The sequence below is a fragment of the Salmo salar genome, chromosome 11, assembly GCF_965601325.2.
Source record: "Salmo salar chromosome 11, fSalSal1, whole genome shotgun sequence".
NCBI classification, from domain to species: domain Eukaryota; kingdom Metazoa; phylum Chordata; class Actinopteri; order Salmoniformes; family Salmonidae; genus Salmo; species Salmo salar.
Genome location: NC_138301.1, coordinates 107,266,470 through 107,288,964, shown reverse-complemented (window position 1 = coordinate 107,288,964; position 22,495 = coordinate 107,266,470). Strand labels below are relative to the sequence as shown.

The following is a 22,495-nucleotide window of genomic DNA, read 5'->3' as shown; positions in this document are numbered from 1 at the left end:
ATGCACATTTTAAACTTTCTCTGGATTTTTATGGTTGTTTTGTATACAGTTTATTAATAGTGGAGAAAAAACAGTGTTCTTTCATGATTGATGAGTAAGGGTACAAAGTCTGGTGTTAATCCGGTAACGGCCCACATGTCAACAAGTCTGACGGTTTAATTTATAAACCAGACAGAAGAGGAGAAATACTCAAATTAAACTCAAAATCAACAATTCTTAGTTTTAATTGTGATGAGAACAGAAAAATGAACAGAAAATAAGGCAATATTTTATGCAATGTTGAAAGCGAATACAAGGCGACCAGTCGAGAAAAACTTGTCTGACAGATAGCTTACCACTCCTCTTTTTTAGCTCAAACACACACACACACACACACACACACACACACACACACACACACACACACACACACACACACACACACACACACACACACACACACGTCCCCTGTCGAAACTAAAATAAACAGTAACCAACCAAAGGTATACAATACATTACACCAACAACCAAAAAATAAAAAGGATGGAACTCCAGCCTACTGTGATGCCTAATAAGTAAGTGACATCCCACCAGCATGACTTAAAGGACATCACCCGCATAACCAACTCTTGTTTTCCCCAGTACAGACAACATAGCAATATTGACCTATTATACACAGCACATGCATATTCAACTCAATACAGCATTTTTATTAAAGGTCAAATTTACTATGATCACACAAGTGCTTTTTTATATCAATTATCTGACATGACTGGAAACTACAAACCGGTGTGCAAACTCCAGAATTTTCTTGCCTTGGTCTCTCTCTACTATGCACCTCTAGGTACTCTCTAACCATCTAGCTCTCTTTTGGACTGCACAAATGGATTTGTATTTTAATTTGCAAGACAAATGTCTTTAGGACTGGTAGCTATCTCCCGGATACATGGGAGTCATTGCCAGGACTCAATGCGTGTTCTAAATGAATATACTTTCATTCTGGATGACTGAATAGGCCTAGTACAAAATCATTTCCATCTGCATCGTTTAGCTCATACGCACCTATTTGCATATTTTCTTAAAGTTGTGAAAATTGTAAAGTTGCTCAAACAATTACTCTCTGTGGTACTTTCTATTAGCACAAAACAACTTGTTTATGATTTATTTCTCATTTAATGTATCATTCCTATTTCTAATTTTTAGTTTTGACAGGAGGATGGCCAACTTCAAGGGGCATGCCCTTCCTGGCAGCTGCTTTCTGCTGTTAGGCCTGTGTTGGTCAATGAAGTACCCTCTCCGACACTGCTGGAGAAGGCGTCAGCCTAAAGGAAGACAAAAACTGCCCCTGTTCTTTAACAGAATCGACTTAATCGAGGGGGCACTCATCATTTTCTTAGCCTTTGTGGGTGAGTGTCTTCCTTGGTGCACTTATTTGTACCACTCTCTCTTTCAGGATTTTACACTATGGAATCTCTCAACCACTTTTGACCGGGATATTGTTCTGTCATTCTGTAGGCATCATGGCAGAGCAGTTTGTGCCCGATGGGCCCCATGGCCACCTGTACCTCAGAGAGACTAAGTCCTGGGTGAAGCTGATGAACTGGCAGCACAGCACAATGTACTTCTTCTTCGGCATCTGGGGAATTGTTAAAGTCCTCAGTATGTCACCGCTTCCAGTCCCACTTGGTCTTGACCGCCTTGCTCTCTCTCTGGCTTTTTTCATTGAAGGTACAGTGTCAAAAAGGTTGATTGTCGTTAGCAGACTTGAGGCGTATTTTAATTTACAGGTATTCTTACCATCAGGATAATTGTTATAGTTATTACAAATAGTATTTCCTTGCTTTTTGAACTGTAGACAGTGACTAGATGTTATCTTCATGTTGTGTTAATATTCCAGGATGTTCCATTCCCCTCCAGGGTTTCTGTTTTACTTCCATGTGCACATGCGTCCTCCTCTGGATACCCACATCCACTCTCTGCTGTTTGTGGCGGTGTTTGGTGTGGCGGCCAGCACCCTGTTGGAGGTGTTCATGCGAGATAACATCATACTGGAGCTGCTCAGGGTCAGCCTAACCATCCTGCAAGGCTCCTGGTTCTTTCAGGTAATACAGTAGCAAACCACCACCAAAAGAACCACTTTTATTTTCAAACGAGTCGATCTCATGAATCACACTCTCACAGAGAAAAACTGAGCAAATATGTGTTTGTTCTTTCAGATTGGATTCGTGCTGTACCCATTAAACGGAGTACAGTGGGATCTGACGGCACACGAAAACACAATGTTCGTCACCATGTGCTTCTGCTGGCATCTAGCTGTGGCCCTGCTGATCGTTGGCATCAACTACTGGATGGGCTGGTGGTGAGCATCTTCCTTTATCCACGTTTTATCCATACGCTTTCATATCGTCTCCAAATAGGTCAGTTAACTTTATCCCTACTAGCACTGACTTTGCTGATAGCTACTTTATTGAGGAAACATGTGTTTACTATGACTGAGATGTGGTTATCCCACCTAGCTATCTTAAGATGAATGCTAAATGACTAAAATGTAAATGTCAGTTTAACTTGAACAAAATAAACTAACTCATTACATTAATATAGCTTGGGTAAATTCACTGCCAGTATGGGCCAACTTCCACCTATGGCTTCTTCTTCTCTGGTCCTAACAGCTGTGTACAAAGATGTGCCGGGAAGGGAGGTGACATAGAGATTGGGATGAGAAAGACATCCAGCTCCCAGAAAGCTCTGCTACAGGATTCCGATGAAGAGTAAGCGGAAGGATCATGAAGTGTACCACAGGAGGTTGGTGGCACCTTAACTGGGGAGGACGGGCTAGTGGTAATGGCTGGAGCAGAATAGTATCAAATACACTACATCAACACACATGGAAGTGTTTGATGCCATTCCAATAGCTACGTTCCAGCCATTATTGAGCCGTCCTCCCCTCACCAGCTTCCACTGGTGTGTACAGTAGTAGATCACTGTTATTCTATTCTCTCCAATAGTTTTTTTTTTGTCTGAAGTTTGATTAACAGCTTTTTCCTGTTTGTATCCGTGCTAGCGTGTATATTTGTTATTTTGAGTGATATTTTTCAATGAAATTATGAGATGCATTGTTGAGTTCAGATTAAGGCCAAATGAATTGCAAAAAAAATGATTTACAAATGCATGTAATTCAAAGTATAAAAGCTAATTTCTGATTGTCAAGATAAGTGAAATGTACTAGCATTCCTTTGAGGTTTCTTCCCTGAAGTGAAACATTAACACCTGACATTGTTACCTGACAGGGTTTCCTCTCCTCTTAAGACAGTTTAAACATTTGCTCATCCCGCCTGTGGCTATAGAGCAACACACTTCCTTCCATCCTGAAAAAACAGAATGTCTAATGGATTACCAAAGATAATACACTGAACAAAAATAGAAACGCAACATGTAAAGTGTTGATCCTATGTTTCCAATCTGAATGTGTGGCATATCAAGAAGCTGATTAAACAGCATGATCATTATACAGGTGCACCTTGTGCTGGGGACTATAAAAGGCCACTCTAAAATGTGCAGTTTTGTCACACAACACAATGGCACAGATGTCTCATGTTTTGAGGCAGGGTGCAATTGGCATTCTGACTGCAGGAATGTCCATCAGAGCTGTCGCCAGATAATTACATTTTTATTTCTCTACCAGAAGCAGCCTCCAAAGTCATTTTAGAGAATTTGTCAGAACGTCCAACTGGCCTCACACAGACCACGTGCATGGGCTTGCGTGGGTGAGCGGTTTGCTGATGTCAACGTTGTAAACAGAGTGCCCCGTGGTGGTGGTGGGGTTATGGTATGGGCAGCCATAAGCTATTGACAACAAACACATTTGCATTTTATCGATGGCAATCTGAATGCATAGATACTGTGACGAGATCCTGAGGCCCATTGTCGTGCCATTCATCCACTGGCATCACCTCATGTTTTAGCATGATAATGCACGGCCCCATGTCACAAGGATCTGTCACAATTCATGGAAGCTGAAAATATCTCAGTTCTTCCATGGCCTGAATACTCACCAGATGCTCTGGATCGACATGTACGACAGCGTGTTCCAGTTGCCACCAATATCCAGCAACTTCGCACAGCCATTTTTCTTATTTATTTAACTAGGCATTGAAGAGGAGTGGGAGAACATTCCACAATCAACAGCCTGATCAACTAAGGAGAACATTACCTGCCCCAATTCATAGTGCCAACTGTAAAGTTTGGTGGAGGAGGAATAATGGTCTGGGGCTGTTTTTCATGGTTCTTGTGGCAACAGTTTGGTGAAGGCCCTTTCCTGTTTCAGCATGACAATGCTCCCGTGCACAAAGTGAGGTCCATACAGAAATGGTTTGTCGAGATCGGTTTGGAAGAAACTGACTGGCTTGCACAGAGCCCTGACCTCAACCCCATCGAACACCTTTGGGATGAATTGGAACACCGACTGCGAGCCAGCTCTAATTGCCCAACATCAGTGCCCGACCTCACTAATGATCTTGTGGCTAAATGGAAGCAAGTCCCTGCAGCAATGTTCCAACATCTAGTGGAAAGCCTTCCCAGAAGAGTGGAGGCTGTTATAGCAGCAAAGGGGGGGACCAACTCCATATTAATGCCCATGATTATGGAATGCGATGTTTGATGAGCAGGTGTCCACATACACTACATGACCAAAAGTATCTGTGACCAACAGTATTCCCAGTCATGTGAAATACACAGATTAGGGCTAATGAATTTATTTCAATTGACTGATTTCATTATATGAACTGTAACTCTGTAAAATCTTAGACATTTTTGCATGTTGTGTTTATATTTTTGTTCAGTATATATTTCCAATAAATCGTAAAAATATTTTTTTCATTCATTGTACTGTAGTTATTTATTTTTTAGGTACGAAATACTTCTACTTTCACAACCACAGAAAAAAATAAGACTATATTACAACCAGAATCATCAAGAAATGAACAACGACAAACCACTGACAAGGATGTCAAGAGAGCCTACACTGCGATCGTGTTTTATACCATGTCCTAAAGATGGAACCACAAACTTTGCATTCAAATTGTCAGTAATTGCAATGATAAGGCCCTCCATAGACTTAGAGATGAAGGATACCTAGAACAATGTATCTGCTTACTGGATAAGACACCATACCAATCTGGCTTTAAATTGGATAGAAATAAAGAGCAATCAACTTGAGTTTGTTTATAAAGATCAATGAGTAAGGTGAAAATGCACTTCCAGTCTGTTTACCATTAGTAGAAACTAGGCTAGTTTCAGTCTAGTTTGCATAGTGACATGTACAAGCTGTTGAACGAGCCTTGCCTGATACCTACTGTAAGAAAGCTTACAGTAAGGATGGATTGAAATTGACATAATGGGTACCTGGAGGAAAATGGGGGAGGGTCATGCTTAGTCAATTTTATCCAAGAGGAGTGTCTAGTATTTTTTTTCTATCTAGTCCAGGGGCGTCATCATTTGTAATTGATGAAATTTCTATATTTCTCAGTGTTTTAGAATTAGTTGCTTATAAGGCGATGTGTGCCCGATGCCACCCCTCATCTATGATTCTCCGCTGGGCATGCTATTGAAGTGCCCTTATAAGCTATTTAGTGTGGTCTCAATCAAATGACCCATACCCTATAGGCCAGGGTTCTCCAACTGGCGGCCCGCGGGCCACATTTTATTTGGCCCCACAAGTTTTTTTTAGTGTGTGGAATTCTCATTGTTGGACATAAAAGACTGTAAAAACACCAGGAAATCGGCTCCAAGTGGTTTAAATTTAAGAAATCTGTTCCCAGGTATTCCCACGCATAATTGAGAGACCCTTGATCATATACAAATGTAAGTAAGGTTTGAAATAATTATGTTTTCGTTAAACATATCTGTTTGGGCTTCTTGCTGTCAATTTGCAGTCTACAAATTATGTGTAATTGTGTTCTGGCCACCTGACCATCCGCTCCAGAAAAAAATTGTCCCGCGGCCGAATCTAGTTGATGATCCCTGCTATAGGCTACGAAGTGCATCCTCAGACAAGCACAGAACAAAGTTATATTTCTAAGATAGCTGCTGGGATGGTGTAAATAAAACTAGACTGCATTACACACGGCAAGGGACATTCCAACCCTGAGCCCCAGCCTGCTCTGCTCTTGCTGATCAAAACCTTTTTGTGTGCTGCTTAACCAATGGTTGTACTGTGTAGGCCTAAGGTGGCAGTTCAGGAGGAAAGTCAAAGGCTTCTTCCAAAAATAATATTTTATTAATTAAGCCTAGTCCAAAAAATTCACTATCTTGCCCATGTTCTGTTCAGTTCAGTTTGAGAAGGAGAGCGTGAAGATGAGGAGGATCAGAGGTAAACTTTGATAGCTTGCTACTATAGATTTGATTAAAAACAATGTTTCTTTCCCATGATGTAGACCTATTTACCAGAGTTAAATAATTAGCCAGGTTCGAGCCACTTACATTGTGGTGCTGAGACTTGAAGCAGCAGCCACGGCACAATCAATCAGAAACGGACAGCTCATGGTGCTAAAAGTAGGCATAATTCATTTGAACCATATTCATTTTTATTAGACTTTACTAACAAGAGGGCTTTGTGCTGGAGCCTGTTTCTTCCTATTTAAGAAAGAAGAGGTAGGTCTACCTGTTTGACAGAAGAAATTAGGCTGCTGCTATATCCATACATTTGTCAGTCAAATCCTCCACTCTTTAAATAGCCTACCTCCGTGTCATTGAAGGGCTGTTAAGTTAAAAACTAGACTCAAATTGAGAGGGTATGAGATGTTATGTCATATGCCTACTTTTTACTAAAGAGAATGGCAAAAAGCACAGCCCTACCCCTTGTTATATTAAGATTTTGAAGAAAATAGAATGGATCCGATTATATAAAGTGATCTATAAAATCGCTTTCGTCCGCGATGCTTTATGCTAGAAACAATCTGTATCATTGGGGATATCATTGTTTTGTTTCTTTGACATTGAGAGGCTGATCTACAACCTCTTATATCCAAGAAGACAAAACAATCACTTTGCTTGGGAAGTAATCTAATTCTGTCACTATCAATTGATTAAGCTAATCACCTTCTGTACAATAAAATATGTTTAAACCAAGACAGCTTTTAGGGAAGCACTTACGACCTTCTCTCATTGGGTTAAGCCATGGAAGAAGAGTAGCCAGCAGTTAAAGCTTACATTTTTCTGCATCAGTAGGCCTTCTCTGTCTGGGGTGGAAAGGTAGGCCTACTCTGTCTGGGGTGGAAAGGTAGGCCTACTCTGTCTGGGGTGGAAAGGTAGGCCTTCTCTGTCTGGGGTGGAAAGGTAGGCCTACTCTGTCTGGGGTGGAAAGGTAGGCCTTCTCTGTCTGGGGTGGAAAGGTAGGCCTACTCTGTCCGGGGTGGAAAGGTAGGCCTACTCTGTCCGGGGTGGAAAGGTAGGCCTACTCTGTCTGGGGTGGAAAGGTAGGCCTTCTCTGTCTGGGGTGGAAAGGTAGGCCTACTCTGTCTGGGGTGGAAAGGTAGGCCTTCTCTGTCTGGGGTGGAAAGGTAGGCCTACTCTGTCTGGGGTGGAAAGGTAGGCCTACTCTGTCTGGGGTGGAAAGGTAGGCCTACTCTGTCCGGGGTGGAAAGGTAGGTCTACTCTGTCTGGGGTGGAAAGGTAGGCCTAACTTTTGAAAGTACCATGTTCAGATTCATAATGACGTCTCAGATTTAATTATTTGCAAACAGGGCCAGTGTCGTTGCAAACAAGACACAGTGATTTGACATTGGAGAAATATGACAAGATGAACAGATAGGCCTCTCTCTCTGTCCCTTCGTTTGGTAATTTGTGTGGCATTAAAAAAATATTCTGCTGATATGTAAAATTACGTAGAACTGCATGACATTATAATAGATTCATGCAATGCTTTTACTATAAAGGAGATCTTTCTACCCCTACTCTTGTTCACATTGGTCTGCGAACCCACAACCTTCTAGCCCACAGCCATGTTCGCTCTCAAAAGTCCTATTTTGCCATGTAATGCTTACAGGACGAAGAACAGTTTGTAAAACTGCATACGTGAGGCTCTGGTCTGTCCCAGAAGTAAAGGCTAAGCGCTAGACGTCCTCTGCTATCCACTTAGGTTTATTATTATTGTGTGTTCAGGGAGGGTTTAGGTCAAATATATTGTGCTGAAGGGAGGGCCATACATTTTCATTTCAAAGAGGTCCAATTTTCTCCATGTAACCCTTAATAATGTTAACTCCCTAAATGCAGGCTATTTCATTAGTGTTGCCTTGCACAACAGATATGTCAGGTGAAACCACTGTCTATAAATGGTCTAGTGAAATGCTGTCCTGGGATTACTCCTATGTTCACCTGCTGCCAGATTACTCCTGTGTTCATCTCCAGACATCCGTCCTAAACATTGAGAGAGCAGAGTTGGGCTATGGCTCCCAAGCATCACCTGCCTCTGGAGCGGTGGCACTGCACAGAGCAGTTTCTGGCTTTGGGAATGCGTGTCACTGTGCTGGTGGTGGCGGGTCCGGGGCCCGTTTGGGTGAGGGTGCGGTGGTGACTACGACAGTGGACATTGACTTGGGGGAGCCTGCTGCCGAGCGCTGCTGGAGCTGCTGGGCTGGCACCGTCTGGATCCGCACCTGTAGGAGACAGATACATCAGCCACTCCTACCAACTACTATACCTGATGGGTCAGGAGTTCCCCCATCACATGGTCAAGAACAATTCTTGTCCTGCAACAGAATGCAGTTTGTTTGGGAGCTGGGTAACGGATAACAGGTGAGCTGCTGACTGACCTGTGTGGCCTGTCCCTGCTGCTGCAGCTGCTGTAACTGTTGAGCCGTGACAAAGCTGACTGGCTTGTTCCCAGCTATCAGCTTGGTACCGGCAGGCATGGTGGTGAGGATGATGTTCCTGCCCAGACTGCTGATACTGCACCGACCATATACATACACAGTGAGCTACAAAAGCATTGGGACAGTGAAACATTTTTGGTTGTTTTGGCTCTGTACTCCAGCACTTCTGAAATGATCAAATGACTGAGGTTAAAGTGCAGACTGTCAGCTTTAATTTGAGGGTATTTTCATCCATATATCCAGAAATTACAGCACTTTTTATACATAGTCCCCCATGTTAGGGGACCAAAAGATTTGGGACAAATTCACGCACCCTGAATGAATGGTGAATAATGATGAGTGATAAAGTTAGAGGTATAAATATCATACATCCTCCAGAAATGCTAACCTCCCCTGTTTTTGGTAATGGTGAGAGGTTAGCATGTGTTGGGGGTATGTTATTTGTGCATCTAACTTTCTCACTCATCATTATACACGATTAATTCAGGACATCTGTAATCATGGTAGCATCCACATGAATGTAGATGTGTTAGAAACATATTCTATTCATTTTGCTTCATAGGATGCTGCGTTGTGCATCGTATGATAATAAATACATCATTTGGGAATGATTTATGTCTTTTTTAAGTTACATTTCTTCAAAACTTGATTGGAGAGAAGCAAAACATTTTGGGACTATGTCAACAACAATGGACTAAAAGATAGTTTTGGGGTGGAGTTTTCCTTTAAGGCTGAACTGAACATGAGGACTCACTTGGTACTGAGGTTTCCTTTCAGTATGGGCGTGGTCATCACACTCTTACTTTTCAGTGGTTGGCTGAGGACAGACAGAGGCACTGTGAACCGAGCTGGTAACTTCCCCTGGGGAAATAAAAGAGACAGACAATCATTGGATGATCCTTTCAAAGGTGGGGTGGTGGGGGCTATATAGAATGTGGCTATATAGAAGGTGGCTATCGAGAATGGGGCTATATAGAATGGGGCTATCGAGAATGGGGCTATATAGAATGGGGCTATCGAGAATGGGGCTATCGAGAATGGGGCTATCGAGAATGGGGCTATAGAGAATGGGGCTATATAGAATGTGGCTATAGAGAATGGGGCTATAGAGAATGGGGCTATATAGAATGTGGCTATAGAGAATGGGGCTATATAGAATGTGGCTATAGAGAATGGGGCTATAGAGAATGGGGCTATCGAGAATGGGGCTATCGAGAATGGGGCTATAGAGAATGGGGCTATAGAGAATGTGGCTATATAGAATGTGGCTATAGAGAATGGGGCTATAGAGAATGGGGCTATATAGAATGGGGCTATATAGAATGTGGCTATAGAGAATGGGGCTATATAGAATGTGGCTATAGAGAATGGGGCTATATAGAATGTGGCTATATAGAATGGGGCTATATAGAATGGGGCTATATAGAATGGGGCTATATAGAATGGGGCTATATAGAATGTGGCTATAGAGAATGGGGCTATATAGAATGTGGCTATAGAGAATGTGGCTATAGAGAATGGGGCTATAGAGAATGGGGCTATATAGAATGTGGCTATAGAGAATGGGGCTATATAGAATGTGGCTATAGAGAATGGGGCTATAGAGAATGGGGCTATATAGAATCTTGAAAATAAGAGAGATCCGACGTTAGCCCTCCCAACAGAGGCAGAGAAGGTGTCTGGATAAAGAATTGCTACACTCCTGTTATTACACAACCATCCTGAATCCCACAGTAGATATAAGAGGGGAGTTAATGGTGATGTTGATGAAGCTGTGGGACTTACTGGTTGTGTGGACACCACTGTGGCTGTGACGGGGACCTGGCGGACAGTAGCTGTGGCTGTTCCCAGAGTCAGGGAGCCTGAGGCAGAAGAGCCTACCGTCACCCCTTTAGCTCCGGCCAGTCCGCTGGTGGCTATGGTGACAGTGGCAGCTCCAGTGGAGACTGGTTTGCTGCCAGTGGTGGTTGTGATGGTTTGGCCCTGTTTCTGTGGGATGACCCCGAGGCCGGGCATGATCCGTATGGTGGTGCCACTCTTCGAGTCAGACGAGGAGACGGTGGAGAAGGTTCTGGTCTTCTGCTCGGCCATAGTGACTGCTAGGGTGGGCATCAGGCGGATAGTATCCCCTGCAGCCTTCAACAGGGTGGTGGTGCCAGCAGAGGCCTTGCTGGTCCGGACTTCACCCGAGGAGGAGGCTGGGCTGGAGGTGGAGTGGGGTGGGGTCACATGGAGAGTAGCAGATATGCTCTTGGTAGTGGCAGTGCCTAACATGTCGGGGGTGAGTTTGACGGTGGTGAGAGGGGACTTAGTTAGGGTGGCCATCATGTCAGGAGTGATCCGCAGCACCGTCTGTCCTTTAGAGTCTGTGGTGATGGAGGAGGGGGGCAGGCGGAGCACATCCTTGCCCTGGATGCGAAGATTGGTAGCCGTTATTGGAAGACCCGGTCTACCTTGAGACTTTATGCCCAACTGGCCTGTGATAGCCACCTTTAGAGAGATAAATTACATGAGAATAAAACATACAGGAAATACTCTGACAAATGAAAAAACAAATCTCTTTCATGAACACATTACAGCGAAACTATAAATATCTGAAACCTTATTTACATGTAAATCCTTAAATGCCTCCTAATGAACTGTACTAACTTCCTGTTCACCTGTTTGATGATGTTCTGGCTGGTGACTCCCTGTCGGACAGCGGGGGAGGTAGGGTTGTGTGCTGGGCTGCCAGGGGACGCAGTCTGAGGTTTGAGGACAGTAACAGCAGTCGTCAGGCCTGACACTGACAGGGTTGTCTGCCCTCTGGACGCCTGCACCTGGATGGGGCTACCAGCAGACTGGGTCCTCAGTGGTAATGACACCACAGCCTGCTCAGTTACAGGGTGGAGAAAGGAGAAACACAACCCTTCAATTACCTGCGCCAGTGTATTACAGCAAAAAATGCCTCTCATCTGTGGTTCAAGACCATGTCTGATTAATACAGTTAAACATGGTGCAAATTCCAGGTAAATGTTTTTAACTCTACTCAAAATCAATGTAATACTGAAGAGACTCAGTTCTCTTGATAGTAAGCATTGCATTGTTTTGTGGGTAACAGAATGGTCAGTGATTAACCTGTGTGATGCCCTTGGTTCCCATGGTGACTGGCACTCTGATTTGATGAGGGGTTTGGTGCACCAGCGTGGCATGCTGTCCTCCTGCTGTCTGGGAAGAAACCACTCGTACCTGTGGGAGAGAGCCTGACTGGTGGCCCACTACCCTGGCTGTGTGTTGGGAGGTAGCTGGCTGAGAGACCTGGGGGCCAGACTGGCTGCTGGACAACAGGGTCCCCAGCTGGGGCATGGGGGGAGGAGATACCAGTAGAACACTAAGGGTGAAGAGAGCAGTGCATTAGTACTAACATAACATAAAGAAGTTCTATAATTGAGTCTGATAAGAGTTCATCCATGGAAGCTGGGTTATACTGACCCAGGACTGGTCTTGACTGAATCTGGGATCCCAGCTTTGGTGGGGGTTGTGGCTACAGGGGCGAGGGGTGATTTGGGGGTTCCAGGGGTGCTGGTAGTGGGGGTGGTCGGAGTTGGGGACATGGGACCCCCCACATCACTTGCTTCCAGGCCTCCAGGGGTCTTACCACCCCCCTCCTTACTTCCAGACTTCTATAACACACAGGGTGCATAGTCACCATCAACACATACCACAACCATGACATACAGTTACAGACAGTTATATTGGCACCATTGCCAATATAAAAACAGCTTCTATCTCGAGGCAATCAGAATGTTAAATAGCCATTAATAGCCGGCCTCGGCCCAGTACCCTGCCATGAACTTAGTGACTGTTACTAGCCGGCTACCACCCGGTACTCTACCATGCACCTTAGAGAGACTGCTGCCCTATGTACATGGTCATTAAACACTGGTCACTTTAATAATATTTACATACAGTTTCACATACTTTATTCTAGTCAAGGCTCATCCTATATAAATACTTCTGTACACACCTTTTTTATTCATATCAAATCAAATGTATTTATATAGCCCTTCTTACATCAGCTGATATATCAAAGTGCTGTACAGAAACCCAGCCTAAAACCCCAAACAGCAAGCAATGCAGGTGTAGAAGCGCGGTGGCTAGGAAAAACTCCCTAGAAAAAAGGCCAAAACCTAGGAAGAAACCTAGAGAGGAACCAGGCTATGAGGGGTGGCCAGTCCTCTTCTGGCTGTGCCGGGTGGAGATTATAACAGAACATGGCCAAGATGTTCAAATGTTCATAAATGACCAGCATGGTCAAATAATAGTAATCAGTGAACAGGTCAGGGTTCCATAGCCATAATTTGCTTTCTAATGATCATGATCTTTTCCTCAAAGAAGTTCATGAATTTATTACTGCTGAAGTGAAAGCCATCCTCTCTTGGGGAACGCTGCTTTTTAGTTAGCTTTGCGACAGTATCAAAAAGAAATTTCAGATTGTTCTTATTTTCCTCAATTAAGTTGGAAAAATAGGATGATCGAGCAGCAGTAAGGGCTCTTCGATACTGCACGGTACTGTCTTTCCAAGCTAGTCGGAAGACTTCCAGTTTGGTGTGGCGCCATTTCCGTTTCAATTTTCTGGAAGCTTGCTTCAGAGCTCTGGTATTTTCTTTATACCAGGGAGCTAGTTTCTTATGACAAATGTTTTTAGTTTTTAGGGGTGCAACTGCATCTAGGGTATTGCGCAAGGTTAAATTGAGTTCCTCGGTTAGGTGGTTAACTGATTTTTGTCCTCTGACGTCCTTGGGTAGGCAGAGGGAGTCTGGAAGGGCATCAAGGAATCTTTGGGTTGTCTGAGAATTTATAGCACGACTTTTAATGCTCCTTGGTTGGGGTCTGAGCAGATTATTTGTTGCGATTGCAAACGCAATAAAATGGTGGTCCGATAGTCCAGGATTATGAGGAAAAACATTAAGATCCACAACATTTATTCCATGGGACAAAACTAGGTCCAGAGTATGACTGTGGCAGTGAGTAGGTCCGGAGACATGTTGGACAAAACCCACTGAGTCGATGATGGCTCCAAAAGCCTTTTGTAGTGGGTCTGTGGACTTTTCCATGTGAATGTTAAAGTCACCAAAAATTAGAATGTTATCTGCTATGACTACAAGGTCCGATAGGAATTCAGGGAACTCAGTGAGGAACGCTGTAGATGGCCCAGGATGACTGTAAACAGTAGCTATAAAAAGTGAGTGAGTAGGCTGCATAGATTTCATGACTAGAAGCTCAAAAGACGAAAACGTCAGTTTTTTTTTGTAAATTGAAATTTGCTATCGCAAATGTTAGCAACACCTCCGCCTTTGTGGGATGCGCGGGGGATATGGTCACTAGTGTAACCAGGGGGTGAGGCTTCATTTAACACAGTAAATTCATCAGGCTTAAGCCATGTTTCAGCCAGGCCAATCACATCAAGATTATGATCAGTGATTAGTTCATTGACTATAACTGCCTTTGAAGTGAGGGATCTAACATTAAGTAGCCCTATTTTGAGATGTGAGGTATCACGATCTCTTTCAATAAAGGCAGGAATGGAGGAGGTCTTTATTCTAGTAAGATTGCTAAGGCGAACACCGCCATGTTTAGTTTTGCCCAACCTAGGTCGAGGCACAGACACGGTCTCAATGGGGATAGCTGAGCTGACTACACTGACTGTGCTAGTGGCAGACTCCACTAAGCTGGCAGGCTGGCTAACAGCCTGCTGCCTGGCCTGCACCCTATCTCATTGTGGAGCTAGGGGAGTTAGAGTCCTGTCTATGTTCGTAGATAAGATGAGAGCACCCCTCCAGCTAGGATGGAGTCCGTCACACCTCAACAGGCCAGGCTTGGTTCATACTGTCCATAATGTCTACAGTGCCTTCAGAAAGTATTCACACCCCTTTACTTCTTCAGGAGTACACATTTAAGTTGGAAGGAGTCACTCTGTGTGCAATAAGTATTTAACTTTTTTTTTTAATGACTACCTCATCTCTGTACTCCACACGTGTATAATAATGTTTACATAGCTTTGCCCTACTCATCTCATATGTATATACTGTATTCTATTCTACTGTATTTTAGTCTATGCCTCTCCGACATTGCTCATCCCAATATTTATATATTCCTTAATTCCATTATTTTACTTTTAGATTTGTGTATTGTTGTGAATTGTTAGATATTACTGCACTGTTGGAGCTAGAAACACAAGCATTTCGCTACACCCACAATAACATCTGCTAAACACGTGTATGTGACCAATAAAATGTGATTTGATATACAATTATCTGTAAGGTCCCTCAGTCGAGCAGTGCAGTTCAAACACAGATTCAACAACACAAACGAGGGAGGTTTTCCAATGCCTCGCAAAGAAGGGCACCTATTGGTAGATGGGTAAAAAATAAAAAAACACAGACATTGAATATTCCTTTGAGCATGGTGAAGTTATTAATTACACTTTGGATGGTGTATCAATACACCCATTCACTACAAAGATAGAGGTGTCCTTCCTAACTCAGTTGCCGGAGAGGAAGGAAACCTCCAATGGTGACTTTAAAACAGAGATAGGAGAAAACTGAGGATGGATCAACAACATTGTAGTTATTCCACTATACTAACCCAAATGACAGAGTTAAAAGAAGGCAGCTTGTACAGAATAAAAATATTCCAAAACATGCATCATATATATATATATATTTACCTTTATTTAACTAGGCAAGTCAATTAAGAACAACTTCTTATTTACAATGACGGCCTACACCAGCCAAACCAAGACGACGCTGGGTCAATTGAGCGCCGCCCTATGGGACTCCTAATCATGGCTGGTTGTGATACAGCCTGGATTCGAACCAGGGTGTGTGTAGTGACGCCTCTAGCACTGAGATGCAGTGCCTTAGACCGCTGCACCACTCAGGAGCCCCCAGTTGGGTAAAATGTATGGAGTAAAAATTAAATTATTTTCTTTAGGAATGTAGTGAAGTAAAAGTAGTCAAAAATATAAATAGTAAAAGTACAGATACCCCAAAAAACTACTTAAGTAGTACTTTTTACTTAAGTACTTTACACCACTGCAAATTTGTGCCCAACATTTTTGAGAAATAAATGTTTTGTGTGTATGGAACATTTCCGGGATATTTGATTTCAGCTCATGAAACATGGGACCAACACTTTACATGTTGCGTTTATATTTTTGTTCAGTATTTTTGTGAAGAAATAGGGAATTATTTAAGAACAGTGCAAGGGTGCCAATATATTTGGTCGCAACTGTATATTAGACAACAACAGAGCTCATTCCATAGTAACAGTCTGATCAGCCTATCATCAGGATTCTAGACAGAAATGACAAGTGGTTTAGCAAGGCTTTCCACATTCAAAGTCGCAAATTCTCCAGTCTGCATACAAGCTGAGAGGGTATGTCAGTGTACATTAGCTGAGAGGGTATGTCAGTGTACATTAGCTGAGAGGGTATGTCAGTGTACAATAGCTGAGAGGGTATGTCAGTGTACAATAGCTGAGAGGGTATGTCAGTGTACAATAGCTGAGAGGGTATGTCAGTGTACATTAGCTGAGAGGGTATGTCAGTGTACAATAGCTGAGAGGGTATGTCAGTGTACAATAGCTGAGAGGGTATGTCAGTGTACAATAGCTGAGAGGGTATGTCAGTGTACAATAGCTGAGAGGGTATGTCAGTGTACAATAGCTGAGAGGGTATGTCAGTGTACAATAGCTGAGAGGGTATGTCAGTGTACAATAGCTGAGAGGGTATGTCAATGTACATTAGCTAAGAGGGTATGTCAGTGTACATTAGCTGAGAGGGTATGTCAGTGTATATTAGCTAAGAGGGTATGTCAGTGTACAATAGCTAAGAGGGTATAAAACGTCAATTTGTCGGAGGTACAGCAATTATAGCAGAGTAGAGGCAGTGGGACTCACAGGCTTAGACGCAGGTTTAGGTTTCTGCTGCAGAGCCTTTCTGGCCTTGGCAGCAGCAGCTTGAGCCTGGTGAATCCTCTCTAGATGAGGACAGAATCATTAGTTGTAACAATGTGCCTGTGGGCTACTGAGGAAAGCAATGTCAACCACATTCAGATCTTATCACTTTTCATTGGTAGAAAGTGCTGCTCACCAAACTCCTCCTGACCGCGGTCGCGGTGCAGGTAGATCCACAGCTTGCGGCCGATGTCATACTTCACACAGGGGTCCTTCTCATAGTGCAGCCTGTCCAGAGCCCCACTCACAACCGTGTTCACCTGCAGGAAACATTACATGAGGTGCAGTGCTCAGTCACAGACAAACAAGGACAGACCGATAACAATAACCCAGTCGCCGTGAGGATCTAACCTGAGCACTGGTGACATCTGGTGCCAGGAATTGAGAGTCCTTGAGCAGCTCACAGATCTCAGCTCTGGTCCCCTCTCCGTTGGGCAGCCGGGCTGCTGCGTCCCGCACTGAGGAAGAGGAGGAGGAGCAGAATAGTCCTATCTAACCTGTGGCTACTGCAACAACACCACACACTGATGGCAGGTGTATACATGACTGTGACTGGTTATATTGAAAGGGTCAGTCTTACCCAAGGAGAGGATGGTGACATAAGCTGGGCGGTCAGAGCGCAGCAGAGTGTGTTCTCTGGCTTTGTTGAGAGACATCTCCTTGTCAAAGACCCCCTTAACAGGCCCCACCACAGACTCAAAGCCATGCATTCTGAAGGTGAAGGCTTTGTGTGGCTGGTCATACCGCTGCTGCTCCTGATGATCAAAACAAGAACATGGACGCATAATGATTACAGAGAACACTGTGTGATCGTTGTAAATAATACACAATACAGAACAAACCCTAGACTGAAAAGGTAGAGACGTGACACGGACCTGCACTTGGAAAACATGCCTCTCGTCTCCTGTGCTGGGCCGCACCACGAAGTCAGTCCAACTGCTTAGTTACGGAGAGAACAGTAATTCAATCAAATCTAAATCCCACATACACTACCCAAGTCATTCTGAGTAAGAGCATTTGTGAAATGAGTAAAGTGGAAACTTACACTCTAGGGGTGGGAGAAGTCATCTCTGTTAGTTCTTCACATTCTGTCTGTAAAGGACATTGTTTTTTTATTCAAGTGTATTAGAGGGAACAGAAAACGACCATACTGACAGAGTAGTGAGAAGTGGAAATGTGTACTTGCAATACCTTGACCACAACCAAGTCCTTGGAGTCGACCCACAGCTGCCACAGAGCACTCAAATCCTTCTCTCCATCCTGACTGGGACCTTCGAGACATGAGATCGAGACAAACCTCTATGTCTCAAACTATAAATATTTTAATTTGCAATGTGACAGAACTTGGACAGATCATCTGACTGACAAAAAGGAGATCTTACCAATCCATTTCCATCGCTGGGAGTTTTCCCTGAACGCCACATAGGGAGTGAAGCCACTGGGAAGAACCAACATACCGACTGAGTGAGAGAGAGAGAGGAAGACATTGAGCGAAGAGAGAGAGAGAGAGAGAGAGAGAGAGAGAGAGAAGAAAGATGAGAGGATGATGATATTACTGCTTTAACGATGCAGAGAAAAGATGTCTTTCTGGTCACCTTTAGTCTCCCCAGCCAGGAAGTGCAGGGCCGGCAGCACCATCTCTGACCAGCAGGAGGCCGAGGAGAACCAGGGATTCAGGGAACTAGCTGGAGATGTCTGCCACTGTTGGACCTTCTCCTCCAACTAACAACAGGACATACATGAATCATTATATACTCTTAAAGTGTTACAACAGTTCCAATTCAAAGTAACAGTTCAGCTCATCACATGCCAACTCAGTGGTCTTGTGGTTAGTGTCCACCCTACGTCATACCAAAGACACTAAAAATGGGACCTGATGCAACTCTGCTTGGCACTCGGCAATAAGGAGATAGATTGGGGGTAGAAAGGCCTTGTGATATATTAGCGTCCTGTCTAGGGGGTGTGCTTGTACATCAAGCTGCCTCACGCTATAGAAACAGGAAATAGGCTCCTGATCCTATGAGCCTTTCTGCCTCGCTTGTGCAAAGCTTCTTACTGATCACATACGCCACCATGTCGCCAAACCTACTAGCAATATACTTGTGTAGGTATAACTGAGTGAATACCATGGTGGTGCTGGCGAGGCCATCTAGTTTTAGGATGTTCTCCAGCAGGTTGAAGAAGCTCACAGCGATCTCCTCCACCATGACAGGGCTGCTCTGCACCTCCTCCATTGGCCTGCAGAGAGAAAAGTACGGTGTGCAGTGTGCAACTGAATTCATGACAGCATCTAAAATGTCTGGAGCACAAGAATATCAGTCAAGCTGTCACTTTGCTTCACTCACTGAATGTATGAACAGAGATGTTCTAACATGACAATAGTATCAAATCAATCAAATGTATTTATAACGCCCTTTTTACATCAGCCGATGTCACAAAGTGCTATTTAGAAACCCAGCCTAAACCCCAAACAGCAAGCAATGCAGATGTAGAAGCATGGTGGCTAGGAAAAACTCCTAGCCACTACTCTACTCTGCTCTACTGCACTCTACTGTACTGTACTGTACTGTACCCTACTCTGCTCAGCTCAGTTCTACCCTACTGTAGCATGCAATATTTCATTACTAACATGTCAGGTAAAAGTGCCATCTTTGTGGGATGAGTACATAGACTTCACACTGTTACCAGTGCCTGTAATCTGGTTTGGGTTATTAATCAACCTACCAGGGTGTTTACAAACACTACAGGAACAAGATCATCCACATGTATTGATCACATTTTTACTAATACAGTAAAACTTTGTTCTAAAGCTGTATCCGTACCCATTGGATGCAGTGATCACAATATAGTGGCTATATCCAGGAAAGCCAAAGTTCCAAACGCTGGGCCTAAAATAGTGTATAAGAGATCATACAAAAGATTTTGCTGTGACTCTTATGTGGATGATGTTAAAAATATTTGTTGGTCTGATGTAATAAGGAGCATCCAGACGCTGCACTTGATGAATTTAAGAAACTCCTTCCTATTATTGATAAACATGCACCTATTAAGAAACTGACTGTTAGAACTGCTCCTTGGATTGATGAGGAATTGAAAAACTGTATGGCTGAAGCTGAAAGAGATGTGGCTAATAAGTCTGGCTGCACATCTGACAAGCTGATTTACTGCAAATTCAGAAATTACAGTTGAAGTCGGAGGTTTACATACACCTTAGCCAAATACATTTCAAAACTCAGTTTTTCACAATTCCTGACATTTAATCATATTAAAAAGTCCCTGTCTTGGGTCAGGAAGGATGAACTTTATTTTAATAATGTGAAATGTCAGAATAATAGTAGAGAGAATTATTTATTTCAGCTTGTATATCTTTCATCACATTCCCAGTGGGTCAGAAGTTTACATACACCCAATTAGTATTTGGCAGCATTGCCTTTAAATTGTTTAACTTGGGTCAAACGTTTAGGGTAGCCTTCCACAAGCTTCCCACAATAAGTTGGGTGAATTTTGGCCCATTCCTCCTGACAGAGCTGGTGTAACTGAGTCAGGTTTGTAGGCCTCCTTGCTTGCACACGCCTTTTCTGTTCTGCCCACACATTATCTATAGGATTGAGGTCAGGGCTTTGTGATGGATGTCATAAGGTGAATGCACCAATTTGTAAGTCGCTCTGGATAAGAGCGTCTGCTAAATGACATAAATGTAAATGTGATGGCCACTCCAATACCTTGACTTTGTTGTCCTTAAGCCATTTTGCCACAACTTTGGAAGTATGCTTGGGGTCATTGTCCATTTGGAAGACTCATTTGCGACCAAGCTTTAACTTCCTGACTGATGTCTTGAGACGTTGCTTCAATATATCCACATAATTTACCTTCTTCGTGATGCCATCTATTTTGTGAAGTGCACTAGTCCCTCCTGCAGCAAAGCACCCCCCACAACAGGATGCTGCCACCCCCGTGCTTCATGGTTGGGATGGTTGTCTTCGGCTTGCAAGCGTCCCCCTTTTTCCTCCAAACATAACAATGGTCATTATGGCCAGACAGTTCTATTTTTGTTTCATCAGACCAGAAGACATTTCTCCAAAAAGTACAATCTTTGTCCCCATGTGCAGTTGCAAACTGTAATCTGGCTTTTTTATGGCGGTTTTGGAGCAGTGGCTTCTTCCTTGCTGAGCAGCCTTTCAGGTTATGTCGATATAGGACTTGTTTTACTGTAGATATAGATACTTTTGTACTTGTTTCTTCCAGCATCTTCACAAGGTCCTTTGCTGTTGTTCTGGGATTGATTTGCACTTTTCGCACCAAAGTATGTTCATCTCTAGGAGACAGTTCAGGAAGGTCAGATTGACTGTCAAATGCCTTCTGTGCATCTAATGTCACTAATGCGGTAGGAATATAGGTTTGGGGAGTGAGATGCGGAGTGAAATTCGTTGGGAGTTGTGTGTTTGAGCAAATACAATGCTACTTCTCTGGTAACAAATTAACAGAACTCCTTCCTGAGCGGTATGACGGCTGCGTGGTCCCATGGCGTTTATACTTGCGTACTATTGTTTGTACAGATGAACGTTGTACCTTCAGGCATTTGGAAATTGCTCCCAAGGATGAACCAGACTTGTGGAGGTCTATAATTTTTTTTCTGAGGTCTTGGCTGATTTCTTTTGATTTTCCCATGATGTCAAGCAAAGAGGCACTGAGTTTGAAGGTAGGCCTTGAAATACATCCACAGGTACACCTCCAATTGACTCAAATTATGTCAATTAGCCTATCAGAAGCTTCTAAAGCCATGACACCATTTTCTGGAATTTTCCAAGCTGTTTAAAGGCACAGTCAACTTAGTGTATGTAAACTTCTAACCCACTGGAATTGTGATACAGTGAGTTATATGTGAAATAATCTGTCTGTAAATAATTGTTAGAAAAATTACTCATGCACAAAGTAGATGTCCTAACCGACTTGCCAAAACTATAGTTTGTTAACAAGAAATTTGTGGAGTGGTTGAAAAACAAGTTTTTGACTCCAACCTAAGTGTATTTAAACTTCAACTATATGCACTAAAACCGAATTTCTCGAGTGCCAAGTTCAGGAAGGTGAGATTGACTGTCGAATGCCTTCTGTGCATCCAATGTCACTAATGCGGTAGGAATATCAGTTTGGGAAGTGAGATGCGGAGTGAAAGTCGTTGGGAGTTGTGTGTTTGAGCAAATACAATGCTACTTCTCTGGTCACAAATTAACAACAGACTTTCAGCATGCTTATAGAGAAGGGCACTCAACATGTACGGCACTGACATAAATGACTGATGATTGGATGAAAGAAATTGATAATTAGAAGATTGCGGGAGCTGTACTGTTAGAGATCAGTGCAGTCTGACTTTATTGAACATAACCTGTTGTTGAAAAAACTTGTGCGTTATGGCTTTTCAACCTCTGCCATATCATGGATTCAGAGCTATCCATCTAATAGAACTCAGAGGGTTTTCTTTACGGGAAGTTTCTCTAATGTCAAATCTGTGGTGTACCGCAGGACAGCTCTCTAGGCCCTCTACTCTTTTCTATTTTTACTAATGACATGCCACTGGCATTAAACAAAGCATGTGTGTCCATGTATGCTGATGATTCAACCATATACAGTTAAATGCCCCCCCTTTCTCCACA

General features: G+C 43.3%; 2 protein-coding genes across 4 annotated transcripts in view; one reads left to right on the top strand and one right to left on the bottom strand.

Annotated features, from left to right (window-relative positions):
* Positions 1-206: 206 nt before the first annotated feature.
* Positions 207-22,495, bottom strand: part of nfrkb (nuclear factor related to kappaB binding protein) — a 29,335-nt gene continuing 7,046 nt past the window's right edge. The window contains exons 10-26 of one of the 3 annotated variants that reach the window (XM_014128964.3): positions 18,971-19,082; positions 18,440-18,566; positions 18,227-18,304; positions 18,036-18,115; positions 17,890-17,936; positions 17,720-17,783; positions 17,425-17,599; positions 17,196-17,302; positions 16,981-17,104; positions 16,788-16,867; positions 12,318-12,508; positions 11,964-12,216; positions 11,507-11,716; positions 10,632-11,336; positions 9,601-9,707; positions 8,787-8,922; positions 207-8,630 (exon numbers count right to left, since the gene is read on the bottom strand). In XM_014128964.3, coding sequence (XP_013984439.1) covers positions 8,493-8,630; positions 8,787-8,922; positions 9,601-9,707; positions 10,632-11,336; positions 11,507-11,716; positions 11,964-12,216; positions 12,318-12,508; positions 16,788-16,867; positions 16,981-17,104; positions 17,196-17,302; positions 17,425-17,599; positions 17,720-17,783; positions 17,890-17,936; positions 18,036-18,115; positions 18,227-18,304; positions 18,440-18,566; positions 18,971-19,082 — 2,734 coding nt within the window. In that variant the 3' untranslated portion in view covers positions 207-8,492. The remainder of the gene's footprint in view (positions 8,631-8,786; positions 8,923-9,600; positions 9,708-10,631; positions 11,337-11,506; positions 11,717-11,963; positions 12,217-12,317; positions 12,509-16,787; positions 16,868-16,980; positions 17,105-17,195; positions 17,303-17,424; positions 17,600-17,719; positions 17,784-17,889; positions 17,937-18,035; positions 18,116-18,226; positions 18,305-18,439; positions 18,567-18,970; positions 19,083-22,495) is intronic. The other 2 variants (XM_014128967.3, XM_014128965.3) reach the window with 2 other exon arrangements.
* On the top strand, positions 1,196-4,854 carry LOC106563414 (transmembrane protein 45B). Its single transcript, XM_014128962.3, has 5 exons — positions 1,196-1,385; positions 1,495-1,707; positions 1,897-2,081; positions 2,196-2,338; positions 2,649-4,854. Exons 1-5 carry the CDS (start codon positions 1,196-1,198, stop codon positions 2,749-2,751), a joined length of 834 nt encoding a protein of 277 aa, XP_013984437.2. The 3' UTR covers positions 2,752-4,854.

What these genes read in the sequence shown, in the direction of transcription:
- LOC106563414 (XM_014128962.3), top strand. Translation starts at nt 1,196, where the DNA reads ATGGCCAACTTCAAGGGGCATGCCCTTCCTGGCAGCTGCTTTCTGCTG. An exon ending in CATTTTCTTAGCCTTTGTGG is followed by an intron (nt 1,386 to 1,494) that starts GTGAGTGTCTTC and finishes GTCATTCTGTAG; the next exon opens with GCATCATGGCAGAGCAGTTT. An exon ending in AAGGCTCCTGGTTCTTTCAG is followed by an intron (nt 2,082 to 2,195) that starts GTAATACAGTAG and finishes TTGTTCTTTCAG; the next exon opens with ATTGGATTCGTGCTGTACCC.